Here is a 17,938-nt window from a genome sequence, read left to right on the forward strand (position 1 = left end):
CGAGCACCCCAGCAATTATGGTAGCGAATTCGTGCCTGTAGCCCAAAAACCGTGACACCCTTCGCACAGGAGTACATAGGGCTCCATAGAAAATGCATGAGGTTGGGGCGGGCCAACGTGAATTTGGGAGTGGGTCAAACGAACTTTGGGGGGTGATATGGGGGTGGGCCAACCTAATGTTTGGGGTAATCTGAAAGTGGGCTAGCCTAAATTTGGGGGATATGGGGGTAGGCGAACCTAAATTTGGGGGTGGTATGGTGCTGGGCTGATGATGGTGATCATAATGATGGTGGAGGGCTAACCTAAATTTGTGGGTGATATGGGGTTGGGGCAACCTGAATTTGGGCGTGGGCCAGTTTGAAATTTGGGTAGGGCCAACTTGAATTTTAGATTGGGTCAACATAAATTTGGGGTGATATGGAGGTGGGCTAATTGAATTTGGGGGGGGGGGGTGATATGGGGGTGAACCAAACTGAATTTGGGGTTATGCCAACTATACATTTTGTGTAGGTCGACCTAAATTTGGGGTGGGCCAACAGGTCAAGAAAAACAAACTAGGCTAAACACAGGGAAATAAAAGTACGAGCCGAGCCAAAAAAATGCTTAGCAGACAATTCTCTCAATTTATGTAGGTTTTTTCAGAGGTTCTTTAGAGGTTTTTTTATATGCATTTGGGAGGGAGGACAAGTCTTAAATATGCGCGTTGTCCGAGTGACTGCCGCATTGTCTGCATTGCAGGTGCCCGCGGTGCGCCGCGGTGTCCTGAACTTGATGGAGGAAATTATGAGGCAGGAGGGAGTTGGTCTTTGCTGTCCGCCAAAGCGTGCAGTTTCTTCGAGAAAGTTTTGAATGAGGTGGCAGGAGAGAACAGCGGTTAAACGGCGAAGCGTAGCCTTTCTTTTTTCCCTATTAAGCGTTCGTGGGCTCTGTGGATCAGAGTCCTCTGGCCGAGGTAGAGGGGGGCCTGGGGCTTGCTGGCAGGCGCGGGCATAGACCAGTTCTTTCCCTTCAAATCCTGTGTGGCCAGGAGCCGATTGGATCTTTATCTCGATGTCCGTAAGCGTGTTGAGATGTCGTTTTAGGCTTGCCTGTAGATAGCGCGGCAATGTGTTATCTCGCAAAGCTCTGCACGATGCTTGGCTATCGGTTCTGATCAGAATGTGCTGCGTCAGGTGACATATGAGCATGATAGCTTCATAGATAGTCAAGAGGTCCGCTTTTGATGTGGTGGGTACTGTGGTGTGAATTTTCAGGGACACACATTTATTGTTTGCGAAGACAGAGGTCTGTGTCCCCAGTCGGTCACCCGCAGCGTCAGTATGATAGGTCGTTACAACTTGGGAGGAAGGTGTGGAGGCTGCCGGTTTCTTCACACGGTGCAGACGCGGGTCATCGTGTCGGTCGTGGTTCACCTTCTAAGGAATCGGTTGGACTTTTATGGGTAATGTATCCCAGGGTGGCACATGGTGCTGGCATTCTGAGGAGGTGGTGTGTGCGTGCTCGCACGTCTCGTAGAATGGCTCTGCCTAGATAAGGGGGCTGAAGCCTGCTCATTTGACCTTCGAACTTCACAGTGCTCTTCTCTTCTAAGGTGTTAAAAAGACCGTTTACTCGAATATCTTTAGTGGCGAAGCGTGGTACTCCAAGTGCCGTGCAGAAGCTGGCTCGGAGCAGCGCCTGCATTTTCTGTATTTGGATTTTGGTGGGGTCAATATATGGCAGTTTATACATTAACCTTGAGATAAGAGATTCCGTGGGCCTCCTTATGTCGTTCTCTTACACCCCCTGATGCCGTCGAGACATACGTGATAGCATGTGACGAATATTAATGCGTTAGCATTCTTTGGGTGCTTCGCACACTTTTCGGTGGCTATCTATGTATATATCATGTGTTAGTAAGTTGATATGTTTGTGTCAATGTGTATTTGTATGCCCCCTTTTTACAAGCTACATGGGAGAGGGGGTAGTCAGGCGCTGAATGTGTAGCGAATCGGGCTGCTGTGCTGAGGTGACAGGGTTCGAAACCAACCATCGGACCAACTTGGGTCACTGACTATGTGCATATGTGAACATAAGTGCCGCTCTTCAAAGAACCTATTTCATCCCGACATGGGTCACTGTAGACGCGGGACTGGGTGCGTACTGCTGTTCGAACAAACTCTCTGACGCCGCCTTGGAGTACTGCGCAAGTGCCACTCGGTATTTGTTGGTCTCCAATGAACCTCTATGATGTCGACTTGGGTCACTGGGTATGTCACTCTTCAATGAACGTCACTGACGCCAACTTGGGTAACTATAGGTATGCGCCACTGGGATTGTGTGGCTCTCCAATGACAAAAAGAAATATCCCTTAAATTTGTCCGATGCTGAGCGGGAACAAGCCCAAGTCACAAGGGCTCCTCAAAGACAGCAACCCGACGCGTTAGCAGGCTGCGCCACAAGTTCACTGGATATGTATCACTTTTTAGTAACACCTTTGTCGACAACGCTTTACCGAGCTGCGTCATTAATGCACCGGGTATGGGCCACTCTTCAATGAACGTCTCGCCAACTTGAGTCACGATTGCGAGCCACTGAGTGCGCGGCCAAGCGAGGGAACAACTCTCGGTGTTCGCAGGCACCGGCGCGCCGCGTCTCACGTCTCGGAGTCCACGCGCGGACTTCTCAGCGGCGCCACTAGATGGCGCAGCGTGTCCACAAAGAAGCGCGAGAGAGGAGTCCCGCTGCAGTGCATACCTCATATATAGCTAGTCTCGATGGTGCGATACGTTGCGTCGCGGTATTGATTTAATGCTAACGTATCACCGTCAACGGCCATCGTTGGATGAATTCTGCCGCAACTGTTTTTCCGTCCCCTTACCTCATTTGCCTGTGCAGAGTAGCAGGCTCACGCATACGTGTAGCTCGTACCGACCTCTCTGCCTTTCGTGTGGCAAACTCTTTTTCACGCTCCTGCAATCCGGTGTACATTACCACAAGTGTATACAACTTCTGAGCAGGAAAAGTATATAGCGCTATTAGCAGGAACTGGCCGAGGGACGTCTTGTCCATTACGATGCTTTCGTGCTCAAGTCATGATCAGCGAGCCCAGATATATATGCTTCAACTACGTCCGAATGTTGTATGCAACTATATGAATGCACGACATCGGTGCGACGACGCGACTGCCATGACGTTCGCATTCCGACAATGATCGCATGATGACGACAAAGATGACCTCACACTCTTTGAAAGAGTATCCTAGAAACCATTTTTAATAAAAATGAAACAATTCACTAAATTACCATAGGCTACATCAAGTTCCTTTGCGTTAGCTGAATTGCGCATGCTGCACGTTAATGAAATTCAGGTCTCCAGTGGAGAGTCGATAGTGCTTCGTTGAACGAAACAATCTGCCATCTCTGTCGGCGTTTCACACTTGTCCAACAAGAGCCCGGCAAACATGTCTGCTACCGACTTGACCCGATCCCTCACCAAATCTGATTGGTTCTCTCTCAGGTCCAGAGGCTAACGCGTTGCAGTTGTCGAGAACGTAGTATAGTAGAAATAACGTGTTCGTATTGACTAGCTGGGACGTTGCCGTCATTACGCAGAATACGGCGATATGCTTGGAAGGAGTAGACAAATGACATAACTTCATCAATACAGAAGATCGACTCCGCCGTCTGCATTTCCCGCTTGGCGCTTGACACATGTCTTTCAATGCAACGATAGGGTCCCATTCCAGGAAGTTTCTCTGGCGGGATTTGTCTGAAGATGGGCCTCAGGATGCGAAGTCCTGTCCTGGCTATGCTCAGATACCTCAGCCGAGGGTCTTTATAGGTGTCCATGTTGAATACGGCGATCGGGACCTCGAGCCTTCGTGGTTTGCTTAGGAACAGAGCTTCCGTAGAAAACACCGAGCTCTGCCAGGAAAGAGTTCCAGTCCATCGCTTCCAGGTCGAACGCTTTAGGAACCTTTCTAACGTAGATGTCTTCTTGCTGGGGATTGTATCGTACTTGCGGTTGTAGGCCGGCTGCCCTATTGAAGAGCTACTTGACGAGTCAGAAAAGTTGCAGTTAAATGGTGACCTGATGGTAATGTTATAAATTTCGTTTCGAACTAAAATCTCTTTGAGCACCTGAATGTCTTCTCGAGCTGTATTGATTAAGGCGGGAGACATTTGAGTAACGATAAGGCTGCGCAAGAGACTCTGGGTCATTTCTGTCGATGAAACTGAGGCAGTCCCGAACTTTCACCGAACTCGGCGATGAGATGACGTCGTCAGATGAACGTATGCTCTTGTAGGTTTGCTCACTTCTGATTTTCAGTAATAAATGAAACTTTGACGACGCTTCCGATGCTAGATGTTTGAATCCCGTCGACGTGTACCAATATAAATCCCACAGAGGCTTCACTTCAGAGGGTGGTACGAAGTTGCACTTTTTTCCACTTTGCAAACTTCTAAGCACTTCGTCACAAAGGCGCTGCTGAAGAGTCGTGAAAAAGGTAAACTTGTTATTTGTTCTATTCCTTGGCTGTCCAGATGAAATAGCCTCAGCGATAAGCGCTTCAGTATCATTCAGCTGACCGTCCCAGCTGCCGTTATCTTCTTGTTGATAGGGACCTAGCTCAATATCAGAGAGGGTGTTCTCACTCCAATCTTTTTTAACGATTTTCACATCGACAGCATCGCTTGTTACGTTCAGGAACACGTCAAAGAAAGGAGATATTCCAAGGCGGGCAAACAGTACAACGATTTCCGCTATATCTTCTACGGACGTGATGTTACGTTTCATCAAATCATGGATGATCCCTTCCACTTCCGCTGTCAAAAAACCACTCAGGCATTCCTCGAAGAGTTCGCGTTCTTCGGGAAAGGGTGCATTCCCGTCCAGCAGATGGCGCTGCAGGTCTTTCGTGTACTTGTCGATCAAAGAGTCGTCGAACGAGTAACTTCCACGCTGTTCGGCAACGCCACGATACCTGATTTTCCACTGAGAGCAGACGTAGTCGTAGATGTTCGTACAGGAATCGTGGCTACGACCCAATTCTTTTTCGATGGACAAGGCACTGAATTCGCAGTTATCGCGGCACATCCCATGACCTGCTTTATTTGGTTCTACGTTTTTGCCGTCAAAAAGGCTGTGATCACGTTTTCGGATATCTCTGGCAACATGATCCGACAGCGTTGTGGCATGGCTTGAACTCGGGGTCGCCTTGGTGACGAAGGCGGTGTCGCTCCAAGATTTGCTCGAAATGGGGCCGTGATTGCTACTTTTGTCTTGCTTGTTCCTTCTGCCATCTTTACGCTTTGATTTCGAGCTCCGCTTTCGGCTTTTATGGTGCAATATATTAAGATCGCGAAGGGAAGGTTCATTGCCCAAATTGGCCTTGCTGTCTGCTTTTTCGTGGCATTCTTCAAGGCAACGCCTATCTGCAACGTTTGTGGTCTTCTCGGAGCCTTCAAGAGTATCCCGGTGAACCAAAGTGCTGTCATTGTCGGTGGAACCGTCCGATGACACATCGTAGCGCAATTTCGCCTGATATTCGCCCTCGCCAACGCATTTCTTACGACACTGTTCCAAGACTGATTCTTCGCTCTCCGAGGCCTCCAAAGCTACTTCTGTAGGCTGACCCTGGAGCCTCTCATACTGAACGGCAACCTTTGGATTGAATTGCACACCGTACGCGCTGATCCTCGCCGTCATGTTTGTGGCGTTGTTTTCGCCGACGGGCGGAGTGGTGTGAAAGATGGTGGGTACCTGGATCTGGGTGGCAGTGGAGAAGACGTGCGAGGACACGTAGGTGATCAGGATGACCAGCGCGAGGGTGACCGATGTCCCGACGGCGAGCCACCCTTTCTGCTCACGCGTTCTCTCCAAGTGGCGGGTCCGCTGATCCTGCTCGATGATTAGCTCGGCGTAGCGTCGCAGAAGCATGCTCTTAGTTCTCTCCCTTGAGGTTCCCGGGCTGCCGTGTGGGACCGACGGTCGGTATTCCTTGCGAAGTACGTCGAAGGAAGCGCTCCGGCCGCCCAAGCACACCGGTCGTGGGTCGAGAGACATGGCTGAAACGAGGGCGTTCTTCCAAGGCGAGGCTTAGGAGATACGAGACGGATTTTGTTGCCGTTGCGAGTACAAGGTGATGATGATGACCATGAAGCCTCAATAAATGGCGCAAACCCACTGTGGGGGATAGGTCACGAAGCGGGTGGTGATATGATTGAAAATGAAAATAAATTAGTCAATAAATAAAAAGTAATAAAAATGAAATTAAACGAATAAACTGATAATAAAACCCCTGCAACATATGCACGATAGGATATTCGCCAAAAATGAAGTGCTTACTGCGGGGATGATGATGATTATGGTGGTGGTGGTGGTGGTGGTTATGATAATGTGAAATGCAGGGGCGAATACCTACCAAGCAAGGAGTGAGGGGAATTTTATTGGCGGTAAGGTGGAGAGGTAGGCTTGGGTGAAGGGCCCACTACTCCACTCTGGGGAAGGGGTTTACGGGAGCAGCAGAGATAGGATTCACATCCTGTCTCCGTTGCTCTGAGGAGGGAGGGCGGTATGATGATGAATTTCATGAGAGCTGCACAGTATGAAGCTTCTCTGAAACGCGTACGCGCACGCTTCACAGTACATGCGTCTACTTGGGCAGGCGTCGAGGCTACTGCAGCGTAGCCATTGAGGTCGTGTATCATCATCAACCTATATTTTATGTCCACTGCAGGACGAACACCTCTCCCTGCGATCTCCAATTGCCCCTGTCTTGCGATTGCTGATTCCATCTTGCGCCTGCAAATTTCCTAACGATCATCACCCCACCTAGTTTCCTGCCGTCCTCGACTGCACTTTCCTTCCCTTGGTATCCATTCTGTAACTCTAACGGTCCACCGGTTATCCATCTTACGCATCACATGGCCTGCCCAACTCCATTCTTCACTCTTAATATCAACTAGACTATCGGCTATCGCCGTTTGCTCTCTGATCCACACAGTGGCGCACCGAAGAGGGGAAGGGGGGGGGGGGAGGTTCGGGTGTTGTCATCAACCCGCCCCCCCCTGAGGCCCAGTTAACCCCACCTCCCCCCCTTTCCCCCACGCGTCCAGTGCCACCACTCCAACGTGTACCTTCAGCGCTCTGTTCACATTGTTATTACTATTTAGGAGGTGGCGTGAGGTCGAATTTTCCTGATTAACAAGAACACTTTATCACTGTCTTCTATTTACTCATTCACTCCTAAATTACCTTGAGTAAAAGGCTTAAGAAATAAACATCGTCATCATCCTTGGTGTCATTATTATGATTATTAGGCATTTTATTTGCTGTGTGGGGTGAAACTAGGTGGTTTGATGAAGTTAGGAAATTTGCAGGCGAAAGTTGAAATCATCTAGCGCAAGACAGGGGAAAGTGGACATCACAGGGAAAGGCCTTCGGCCTGCAATGGACATGAATAAGCTGATTATGATGATGATGATATGCTGTTGGATTCTTCTGGCTAAAGCAAGGAAATTGCATATTATACAAAGTGCTTGCTCCCCCCCCCCCCCCCCCCCCCTGGGAGAGATCCTGGGTGCACTACTGGATCCACGCCGCTCTCTTACTGTCTCTTAGCGTTAGACCTCACATTTTATTGTGATAACAATTATATGGACACTCCAAAGCAGATTTCTGCCGTCGCCGTCGCTGTCGCCGTGAGGTTCCGTATGACGTCAACAGCGATGAAATCGTCGCCGCGGTCCGGACGCTGTATGTGCGAGTGAAAGGGGGCGCCGGACGCGCGCTTTCACAGGGAGCGAACGCACGTCGGAGAGCAAACGCGCGTTCTGCGCCGTGCTCCTTGAAGGGCTGCAGAATAAAGCATCTCTTTCCTCCTTTCCATATATAGGGAGCAAACGCAACTTTTTCCATCGCGAGAAAGGCTGTTGGGGGACGGGAGGGAGGGAGGGGAGGCGACGTTTAGCTGCGGCACCAAATACGTATTTATATAAAAACGCCGCGCGCGTTCGGTGCGAACGCGGGCAAAACGCCGACGTCGTCGACAACAGTTCTGCACGTTGCTGGTGCTGCTGCATGTCCAAGTTTATACAGCTGATAAAACTACTATCCTTACTCCGTATAGCTCTCTACTAATTTGCTATCGCAATTGGTGCTTCACCTTTCGGGTGAAACTGCGACAAATGTTTTCGTTCCATCGCTCATTGTGCGGTCCTTAACTTGTTTTCTTCTTCTTTCTGGGGTTTTACGTGCCAAAACCAGTTCTGATTATGAGGCACGCCGTAGTGGAGGGCTCCGGAATAATTTCGACCACCTGGGGTTCTTTAACGTGCACTACAACGCAAGCACACGGGCGTTTTTGCATTTCGCCTCCATCGAAATGCGGCCGCCGGGGCCGGGATTCGATCCCGCGACCTCGGGCTCAGCAGCGCAACGCCTTAGCTGACTGAGCCACCCCGGTGGGTGGTCCTTAACTTGTTCTCGAGCTTCTTTGTTAACCTCCAAGTTTCTTCCCCATAAGTTAGCACCGGTAGAATGTAATGATTCTACACTTTTCTATTCAGCGACAGTGGTAAGCTTCCAGTCAGGATTTGAGAATGCCTGCAGTATACACTCCAACACAATTTTGCTCTTCTGTAAATTTCCTTCTCATGATCAGGGTCCCCTGTAAGTAATTGACCTAGGTAAACGTGCTCCTTTACAGACTGTAGAGGCTGACTGGCAATCCTGAATTCTTGTTTCCTTGCCAGGCTACTGAACATTATCTTTGTCTTCTGCATATTAATCTTATTAATCTTCAACCCCACTCTTACACTTTCTCGGTTAAGGTCCTCAGTTATTTGTTGTAATTGGTCCCATTGTTGCTGAAGAGGACAGTGTCATCTGCAAACCGAAGGTTGCTGAGATATTCGCCGTTGATCTTCACTCCTAAGCCTTCCCAGTCTAAGAGCTTGAATACTTCTTCTAAGCATGCAGTGAATAGCATTGGAGAGATTGTGTCTCCTTGCCTGACCCCTTTCTTGATAAGTAACTTTCTACTTTTCTTGTGGAGAACCAAGGTAGCTGTGGAATCCTTGTAGGTGTTTGCTAAGATATTCACGTATGCCTCCTGTACTCCTTGATTACGCAATGCCTCTATGACTGCTGGTATCTCTATGACTGCTGGTATGAAAGTCATATAAAGAGGTTGATTATACTCCGCAGATTTCTCGATTACCTGATTGATGACATGGATATGAAACATCGTAGAATATCCCTTCCTGAAGCCAGCCTGTTCTCTTGGTTGGCTGAAATCAAATGTTGCCCTGATTCTATTTGAAATTACCTTAGTGGATATTTCACACAATACTGAGAGAAAGCTAATGGGTCTATATTTCTTCAATTCTTTAACGTCTCCCTTTTTATGGTTAAGTATAATGCTGGCGTTCTTCCAGCTCTCTGGTACACTTGAAGTTGTGAGGCATTTCGTATAAAGGACCGCGAGCTTTTCAACCATGATGTCTCCTCCATCTTTCATTAAATCTACGGTTATTCCATCTTCTCCAGCAGATTTTCCCCTGGTCACGTCTTTCAAGACCCTTCTAACTTCATCACTAGTTATAGAACGAGCCTCTGTATCCTGTTCATCACTACTTCGAATGAAAGTAGCTTGGCTGCTCTGGTCACTATACAGGTCAGTATAGAATTCTTCCGCTGCTTTTACTATGTCATCGAAATTGCTTATGATATTACCCTGCTTATCTTTCAGTGCATACATTTTGCCTTGTCCTATGCCAAGTTTTCTGCTCACTGATTTCATGCTGCGTCCATATTTTACTGCTTCCTCAATCTTTTCCAAGTTATAATTTCTAACATTCCTTACTTTCTTCTTGTTGATCAGTTTTGACAGTTCAGCGAATTCTATCAGACCTCTCGAGTTTGACACGTTCATATTTTGCCGTTTCTTTATTAGGTCCTTTGTTACTCGGGAGAGCTTCCCTACTGGTTGCCTTGGTGCCTTACCTCCCACTTCAATCGCTGCTTCTGAGATCAGCCTAGTTGCGGTTTCATTCATTACCTCTATGTTGTCTTCATCTTCCTGTTCTAAAGCTGCATATTTGTTTGAGAGCACCAGCCTAAATTGGTCTGCTTTTACCCTTACTGCGTGTAGGTTGGCCTGTTTCTTCTTGACTATATTAATTCTTTCTCTCTTCAAATTGAGAGAAATCCTAGACCTCACTAACCTATAGTCACTGCACTTTGCTCTACCTCATACTTTTCCATCCGGCACTATGCTGGGATCGGTATGTATATATGTATGGCATGCATTATATTCACACCTGTTCGCGCCACTGCCGTATTTAAGTTAGAAATTATCAACTTCAGGGCGTCAATAATCTCCTGCAGCATGGCCTTGGTGGCAGAGTCCGATAGGGATGTCTCGGCGCATTGTCGTCGTTTCGTTCTGACATGGCTTGCATTGCTTGCTTGACGCAGTTTCTCTAGAAGATAAACCGAGGTCGATTTCGCCACCTCCCGCTGGAACTGCGCAGTTGGTGCATAAATCACGTGGCATTCAGCATGTATTAGGGTAGGTAAGCTTAAACTAACAAAATATCTATTATAATTGAATTCAAGATGAGTACATACATCTTGTGATTAAGCTTCGAGATGGGCCTCATTTAGGTCCACGTTTCAACGAAAAAAAGGGGAAAATAAACAAATTAAAAATAATAAGACAGACGAGAAAGGCAGGAATTATAAATTTAACATCGTAATTTGGTAAGCAATTTTCAAAGCGACTTTTTGTAGATGCCGCATATTCCTGCGGGTGTCACCCAGCACGAGTGGTGTGGCTTTTGTGACTTTTACAAAGGCTGGTAGACCAACCGACACATTACAAAGTACGTCGTGTCCTCTTTCCTCCTTCTCCGAGCAGATTTTGATGGAGAGAAAGGAGGAAATGTCAGCATGGTAGAGCGTGTCTCGAGCCTGCTATACTCCTCTCTGGGTTAAGTGGTAGAGCACTTAGTAGAGCAACTGGAACGTCAATGCATTTTCCCGCAAAGTTCGGGAATTAATATCTCGAAACTGGTGTCAACCTGAGAATTAATTTCAAGTGGATCCGCCTTGCGAACTCCACGGCTACAATTTGTACATTGCAATATGGGCCATCAGGTAATTAGTGAAAAACTTAGTGAATTTTTGTTAATGATTCGATTATGCCTTTCAATTTCTTGTGAAAGTAATGTCCGCCTCTTCGAGTAGACCAGCTCATGAACTAGAATTGGGCTATCTGCCACAGGCATCCTTAAAAAAGATTTTGAAAGTGTTCGCTGAAACACCCTGTATATATATATATATATATATATATATATATATATATATATATATATATATATATATATATATATACTCCCGATACAGCTTTCTGTTGCTCAATACGTGCTACATAAAAGTGTTTTTCCCAGCGTGAAAGACGCCCGCGAATACACGCAAAGTGCCTCGAGCGACCAGTCGCGTGGCAATTCTGTGTGTATTCGCGGGCTCCTTTCACGCTCGGAAAAACACATGTATGTGGCACGTATTGAGCAACAGAAAGCTGTATCGGGAGTTTTTCATGTCGCTCTACAATTTTCTCATTGACACTTTGATAATTAAGGCAGTACTTCTCAAGTTCGATAATTAATTACAATTAGATAATCAAATATCAGCAACGAAAAAATTACTGGCGGCTACTCCACTGTACTGGAAACGATACGCACTAGGTTTGCTTCGCGTAACGCCATTCCTGTTGTTTTAAATCGTGCTGCGTGATAGCTGGGAGACCCTGTATATATATATATATATATATATATATATATATATATATATATACGAGGCAAGAAGGAAAACCGAGGGTTTTTGTTAATCACGACCGTATCAAGCCGTGACTGTATCTTTTCGTCATGACCATGGCGAAAATTACTGGCCGCCGGTGGTAGCCGAACCCACAACCGCATTTCGCGTGCGTCGCATTACTGCCAATTGTGTCACGACGACCATCGCCAATTTACCCCGATGCTCTCATTGGCTTCATTGTCCATTGGCTTTATACGATCGTGATTAAGAGAAATCGAGCCGCTATGTTTTCCTTCTCTCGTTAATTCATAGCGAATATCTCGAATCTCGCAGCCTTGATGTCATTAGGTAGCATATATACGAGGTTTTTTTTTTTTTTTTAGCTACGTGCCTGCTCATAAATTCACGTGTTCCGTGACACCATCGGCCAAAAAGGATGTTCCACACCCGCCCACCATGGCTCTGAGTGGCGCTTGCTAACACTCTCAGGACTATATCTAGTAAACATAAATACCCAAGCTAGTGGACGAATTAGTAGCCGTCGCCGTAGCACAATTGTTAGTGCAACGCACGCGTAATGCCAACGTTGAGAGTTCACCCACCACCAGCGTCAAGTTACCTTTTCCTCCACTTTCATGTTCCTTTTCTTTGTTACTTTCTACATTTGAAGATTAGCTACCGCCAATTTCCTTGATGATTTTCTTGGCTTATCTGTTGGCTTTATATGGTCATTATACACGCACACACACACGTTTTTCTAAGCTATCCTACATATCCCCTCTCTACCATGTGACTGGCTTCCCACACGTTACACATGTGTACATTTATTAGACTTTGCCACACTTAATGCTAAAGCATTAAAAATGTCTAAGCACAGACAGTTGATTCGTAGGCTGACAAGGCGAGACACGATTACTCAACCGCTGGTAACTATTCTGTTTAAGTGACTTCCTCCTTGATAATGTTTAGGAACTAGATCGTCTGCGTAACAGCCACCGTTATCCTGCGCAGAATCATTCAGACGAGTCTCCATCTGCATCAGTCTTCCTCCCTGTAGATTGCAAGCACTATTGCTATCTCGTACACTATTTTATCCAAACAAATGTTTGGCAACTTCGAATAGCGGATCCGCGAATCTAATACGAATCGAATAGCAAATATTATAGGTGCGATTTGTATTCGAAATTTCGAATATTCGCACACCATTAGCTATGGGTCTCCTGTCAGGATAACCATATCCACCAAAACCACTAATGGAACACATATAGGAAATATGGTTTAAAACAAAATTGTTTTGCCGAAGACTGTTCCTCGAACTTGCACCAATATATATCTAGTTTTCTTTCTCGTTCGAGAGGCTGTGGGCCGTGCCTTAGGGCAGAAAAATTACCCAATGATTGTCAAATGATGACGGTGACGTATTTCTACGCGAGTGTCGCGCTTCGTTCAGGCGACAGTGTCACAAATTGATATGCACATAAGCAAAAGGAAAAATGAGCAAGAGTCCGAATACACCAAGTAAAACATACATTTGTCACACTTCGCGTGACTGTTTCGTCTTCACGCGTCATTACGCCATCTATACAACTATCCCATATAATCCATGCACCAGAAGTCACGTCTGGTCTTTGCAGTTGCAAACCTTCTGCCAAGAACTCTTCTCCAGGCAAGCAGTCTTGTTCGCGTAACTGTCAGTGCGGTCGACAAAGTCGACGTGCTTCTCCCAGGACGAGGCGTTGCGAACGCCGCCGTAGACGTCGAAATAGGCTTCGGGCAGCGTTTTAAGTGAGACGCGGATCAGCACCTTGCCCGCCACGCTGCCTCCGAAAACAGTTGCTCCATTAACGCTATCCAAACTCCATGTGGCACACTTGCCTGGAAAATGGGCCTCCGCCAGAGCGTTCATATGGGCTACGGCGAAGAGCGCGAAGGACTGGCTCATCGACGCGTCGTCGAGCTTCTTCTCCGTACCGATGCAGGCGCAGAAGGCTTGCGGTACAAAGGCGTCTTCGCAAGTCCTTTCCGGTGGAACTGGCCCGAACAGGCTTAAACCCTTGTTCGACGGCAGCGCGCTTAATTTTGGCAGAGAGGCGATGCTCAGAAGCGTCGCGTGGAAATCGTACGTGGTCACCAGGCGGCGCTGGTTGACCTCCAGAAACACGGCGACTTCGGGGTGTTCGCTGAGGAAGCGTCGAGGGAAGACCCAAAGACCGAAGGGCGTCTTGTCTTCGTGCCGGCCTATCTCTGTCATGCGGAAGGCCCCCTGCCGCATACCGTGATCGCTGAGGAACAGCACGGCTGTGCTGTCCATAACGCCACTAGCCGAGAGTTCCTTGAAGAACCGCTCCAACGGTGCGTCCATGTACGCTACGTGGTCGACGCTGTCGTGTGACATGTACGACAGCCACACGTAAGCAAACAGCCTCCGATCCTTGTGAAACTTGAGTATGTCAGCGACGTACCTTAGCACTTCCTTCGTCTTCAGACGGCCACCCATGCACCTGACGGGGTCCGAGGTGTTTTTATCCATCAGGAGCATCATGGGATGCGTGTAGTAATCGGTAGGCGCCTCTTTGAAGCCGTAGGCGCCCGCGAAGATGCCCCAGTCAGGCATTTCCTCGAGATACAACGTCGCGTAGCCGAGCGACTTGTACACCTTCCAGATGGCCGGCAGACTGTCGTAGTGATTGTTCCTGAACAGGCTGGTCACGTCCGCGCTCGACAGGCCCGTCAGCAGCGGAATGAGGTTTGGAAACGAGTTGAGGCCGACTTTGTTGTACACGAGGAACTCGTAGGCGCCGCGTTCGTCGACCAGAAGCCGGCGAGTCCTGGACATTCGCCGGTGGAAGTTGAGCCGTGACGTCGAGTCAACGCCCAGGATGAGAACGTTGAGCTGGCCCCGCGAACGCGCTTCGCCGGCGTCTCGCTTATCGACTGGAACGAAGAAGCAGTCGGAGAACAGGGGCTCACCGTTCGCTTCGCAAGATATCCGGATGTACTCTTGTCGCAGAGGCCTGCCGAAGACGACGCGCACTCGAGGTCCGAGCACTGGCTCCACGTCGGGGACCGAAGCCGTCATATTTCTGAGCACTACCTGATAGTAGCAGTCGGTTTCGTTCACGGACGCATTGTAATGTCCCTCGAGCACGTTTTCGTCCAAGGTGAATACGTCGAGAGCCTGGCGCACCGCGTTTGGCCGCGTGGCGTAAGCGCAGTAGTTATCGTAATTGTACGTCGTCTTCAGCGCGCTGTGCTTGATGGTCCAGTGGTAGGGATCGTAGAAGGGCATCTTGCAACCCGGCGTGTGGAACACGAAGCCACTCCATAGGAGGTCCATCTCTCTGAACACCTGAGGAAGGTACTTGAGTTCCAGAATGAGAAGCGTAATAGATGTGATGAACCACGAAACGATATAAAAGAACGTCTGTCGCCTGGTAAGCGCCGCCCAATGTAGAATACCAAACAGCCCCATGGCTGCGACTGACGATGATGATGACGATGACGATGAAAATGTAGTGCTTAGATGTTTTTGGCACATACGCACTCTGGAGGATCGGCCAAAACCGGGTAGTAAATAAAACAAATGAGAAAAACGAAACGTAAAAGAATGTAAACAAAATTTGTGAATAAGTGGTTGAGAATTAAATTAATAGATCATCATCACCATCATCAGCCTGCTTATGTACACTGCAGGACGAAGGCCTCTCCCTGTGATCTCCAATTACCCCTGTCTTGCGCTAGCTCATTCCAACTTGCGCCTGCAAATTTCCTAACTTCATCACCCCACCTAGTTTTCTGCTGGCCTCGACTGCGCTTCCCTTCTCTTGGTATCCATTCTGTAACTCTAATGGTCCACCCATTATCCATCCTACGCATTACATGGCCTGCCCAGCTCCATTTCTTCCGCTTAATGTCAACTAGAATATCGGCTATCCCCGTTTGTTCTCTGATCCACACCACTCTCTTCCTGTCTCTTCAGGTTAGGCCTCACATTTTTCGTTCCATCGCTCTTTGTGCGGTCCTTAACTTGTTCTCGAGCTTTGTCAACCTCCAAGTTTCTGCTCAATATGTTAGCACCGCTAGAATGCAATGATTGTACGTTTTTCTTTTCAACGACAGGGGTAAGCTCCCAGTCAGGATTTGGCAATGCCTGCCGTATGCACTCCCTCATATCTCCTACAAAATTAATAGATAGATTGTCGCTAATAATTTTATTAGGGTGAAGAAATAGATGAATGCAAAAATAGAGCTAATCAAAATGAATTTTTCGGAAAGGTAAGGAAACATTAAGTTCTGATTTTATAGTAAAAATGTCATTGACCCCGAAATAAAATCTTGGCTGTCATCGCCAACCTTCTAGTCACTGTGCCCAAGGATCGAAGTCTCCAAAGATTGTAAATTTTGCACATTTATGTCTAATCTAAGAAGGCGGGACGGTGTTTTTATGGTTCTTTTTACGAATAACAATACATTTGAACATCAATGAGAAAAATTATGTGTTGTTATGTTCCTCACAAAAGGAACTGGTCGGCGAGCGATACAGACCAGCTCTGTGTAGGTAGCAATTTATGAATGGAATTCGGCAGCGTAGTGATTTCGACTTCAATTAAGTGTTCGTGTGTGACTGAGTTTTTACTGTTCCGATGATGTGACAAGTGCTGAAAATCTGAGGAGTTTGTTAGAGACTGGGTGGTAAAGTTTACTCAGCATTATTTGTCTCCGAAATCTAGCCCCTATGATGAAAGCTGATACCGGTAGCATTTCAATAACCGGACTATTCAGGGACGCTTATTTCGCCAACGAATCTGCCATTTCGTTCAGAAATAGACCTTTATGCCCTGGTCCCCAAACCAATTTAATCAAATCTATGTGAGGAGGCACTAACTATTTGAAAACTCTCAAAACCTGCAGCGAGTCAACACAGAAGCAGTGAGGGAAGAACACAAAGGCAGATAAATTGTCACGACCATTGTGGAATGTGTTGACCCTTACGAAAATGTCAGATATGGACTGATATGAAAAAGGCCATATATGGGCATATTAAAAATTGGGCAGATATGGCCATATATGGCATATAAGGGCCATATATGGCCATATCTGCCCAATTTTGAATATCCCCATATATGGCCCCCTTATATGCTATATATGGCCATATCTGCCCAATTTTTAATATGTCCATATATGGGACCCTTATATGCTATATATGGCCATATCTGCCAAATCTTTAATATGCCCATATATGGGACATTTCTATATAAGGCCACTTCTAAAGTTTCAGTATGTCCATATATGGCGCTCTTATATACAGGGTGTTTCAGCGAACACTTTCAAAATATATTTAAGGTGGCCTGTGGCAGATAACCCAATTCTAGTTAATGAGCTGGCCTACTCGAAGAGGCGGACATTACTTGCACAAAAAATTGAAATGCATAATCGACTATAATCAACAAAAATTCACTAATTCAGTTTTTAACTAATTACCTGATGGCCCATATTGCAATTTACAAATTGAAGCCGGGGAGTTCGCAAGGCGATCCACTTGGAACGAATTCTCGGGATGACACCAGTTTCGGGATATTAATTTGCGAACTTTGCGGAGAAATGCATTGGCGTTCCAGTTAATTTGGTGCTTCAATGCATAAAGCAACGATTTGTTAAGAACTAATTGGAACGCCAATGCGTTTCTCCACAAAGTTCGGGAATTTATATCTCGAAAGTAATGTCATCCCAAGAATTTGTTCCAAGTGGATCCGCCTGGCGAACTCCAAGGCTACAATTTGTAAATTGCAATATGAGCCATCAGGTAATTAGTTAAAAACTTAATTAGTAAATTTCTGTTAAATATTCGATTATGCATTTCAATTTCTTGTGGAAGTAACGTCCGCCTCTTCGAGTAGACCAGCTCATGAACTAGAATTGTGCTACCTGCCACAAGCAACCTTTAAGAATTTTGAAAGAGTTCGCTGAAACATCCTGTATATGGTCATATTTGGAAATTCAATAAATTAAAATCTGGGTTTTTACATGCCAAAACCACAACTTTATGATGAGGCACACGCTGGTGATCGAGGCATTCCGAATTATTTAACTCCCTGTGGTTTTTAATGTGCACCAATGCATATGGACACAG

At 46.9% G+C, this 17,938-nt stretch overlaps 1 protein-coding gene across 1 annotated transcript; it reads right to left on the minus strand.

Moving 5' to 3' along the window:
• Positions 1 to 13,423: 13,423 nt before the first annotated feature.
• On the minus strand, positions 13,424 to 15,280 carry LOC119458627 (uncharacterized). Its single transcript, XM_037720472.1, has one exon. The coding sequence runs from the start codon at positions 15,278 to 15,280 to the stop codon at positions 13,424 to 13,426; it is 1,857 nt and encodes a 618-aa protein (XP_037576400.1).
• Positions 15,281 to 17,938: the final 2,658 nt, after the last annotated feature.

This window comes from Dermacentor silvarum, chromosome 7, assembly GCF_013339745.2.
Source record: "Dermacentor silvarum isolate Dsil-2018 chromosome 7, BIME_Dsil_1.4, whole genome shotgun sequence".
Lineage (NCBI taxonomy): Eukaryota > Metazoa > Arthropoda > Arachnida > Ixodida > Ixodidae > Dermacentor > Dermacentor silvarum.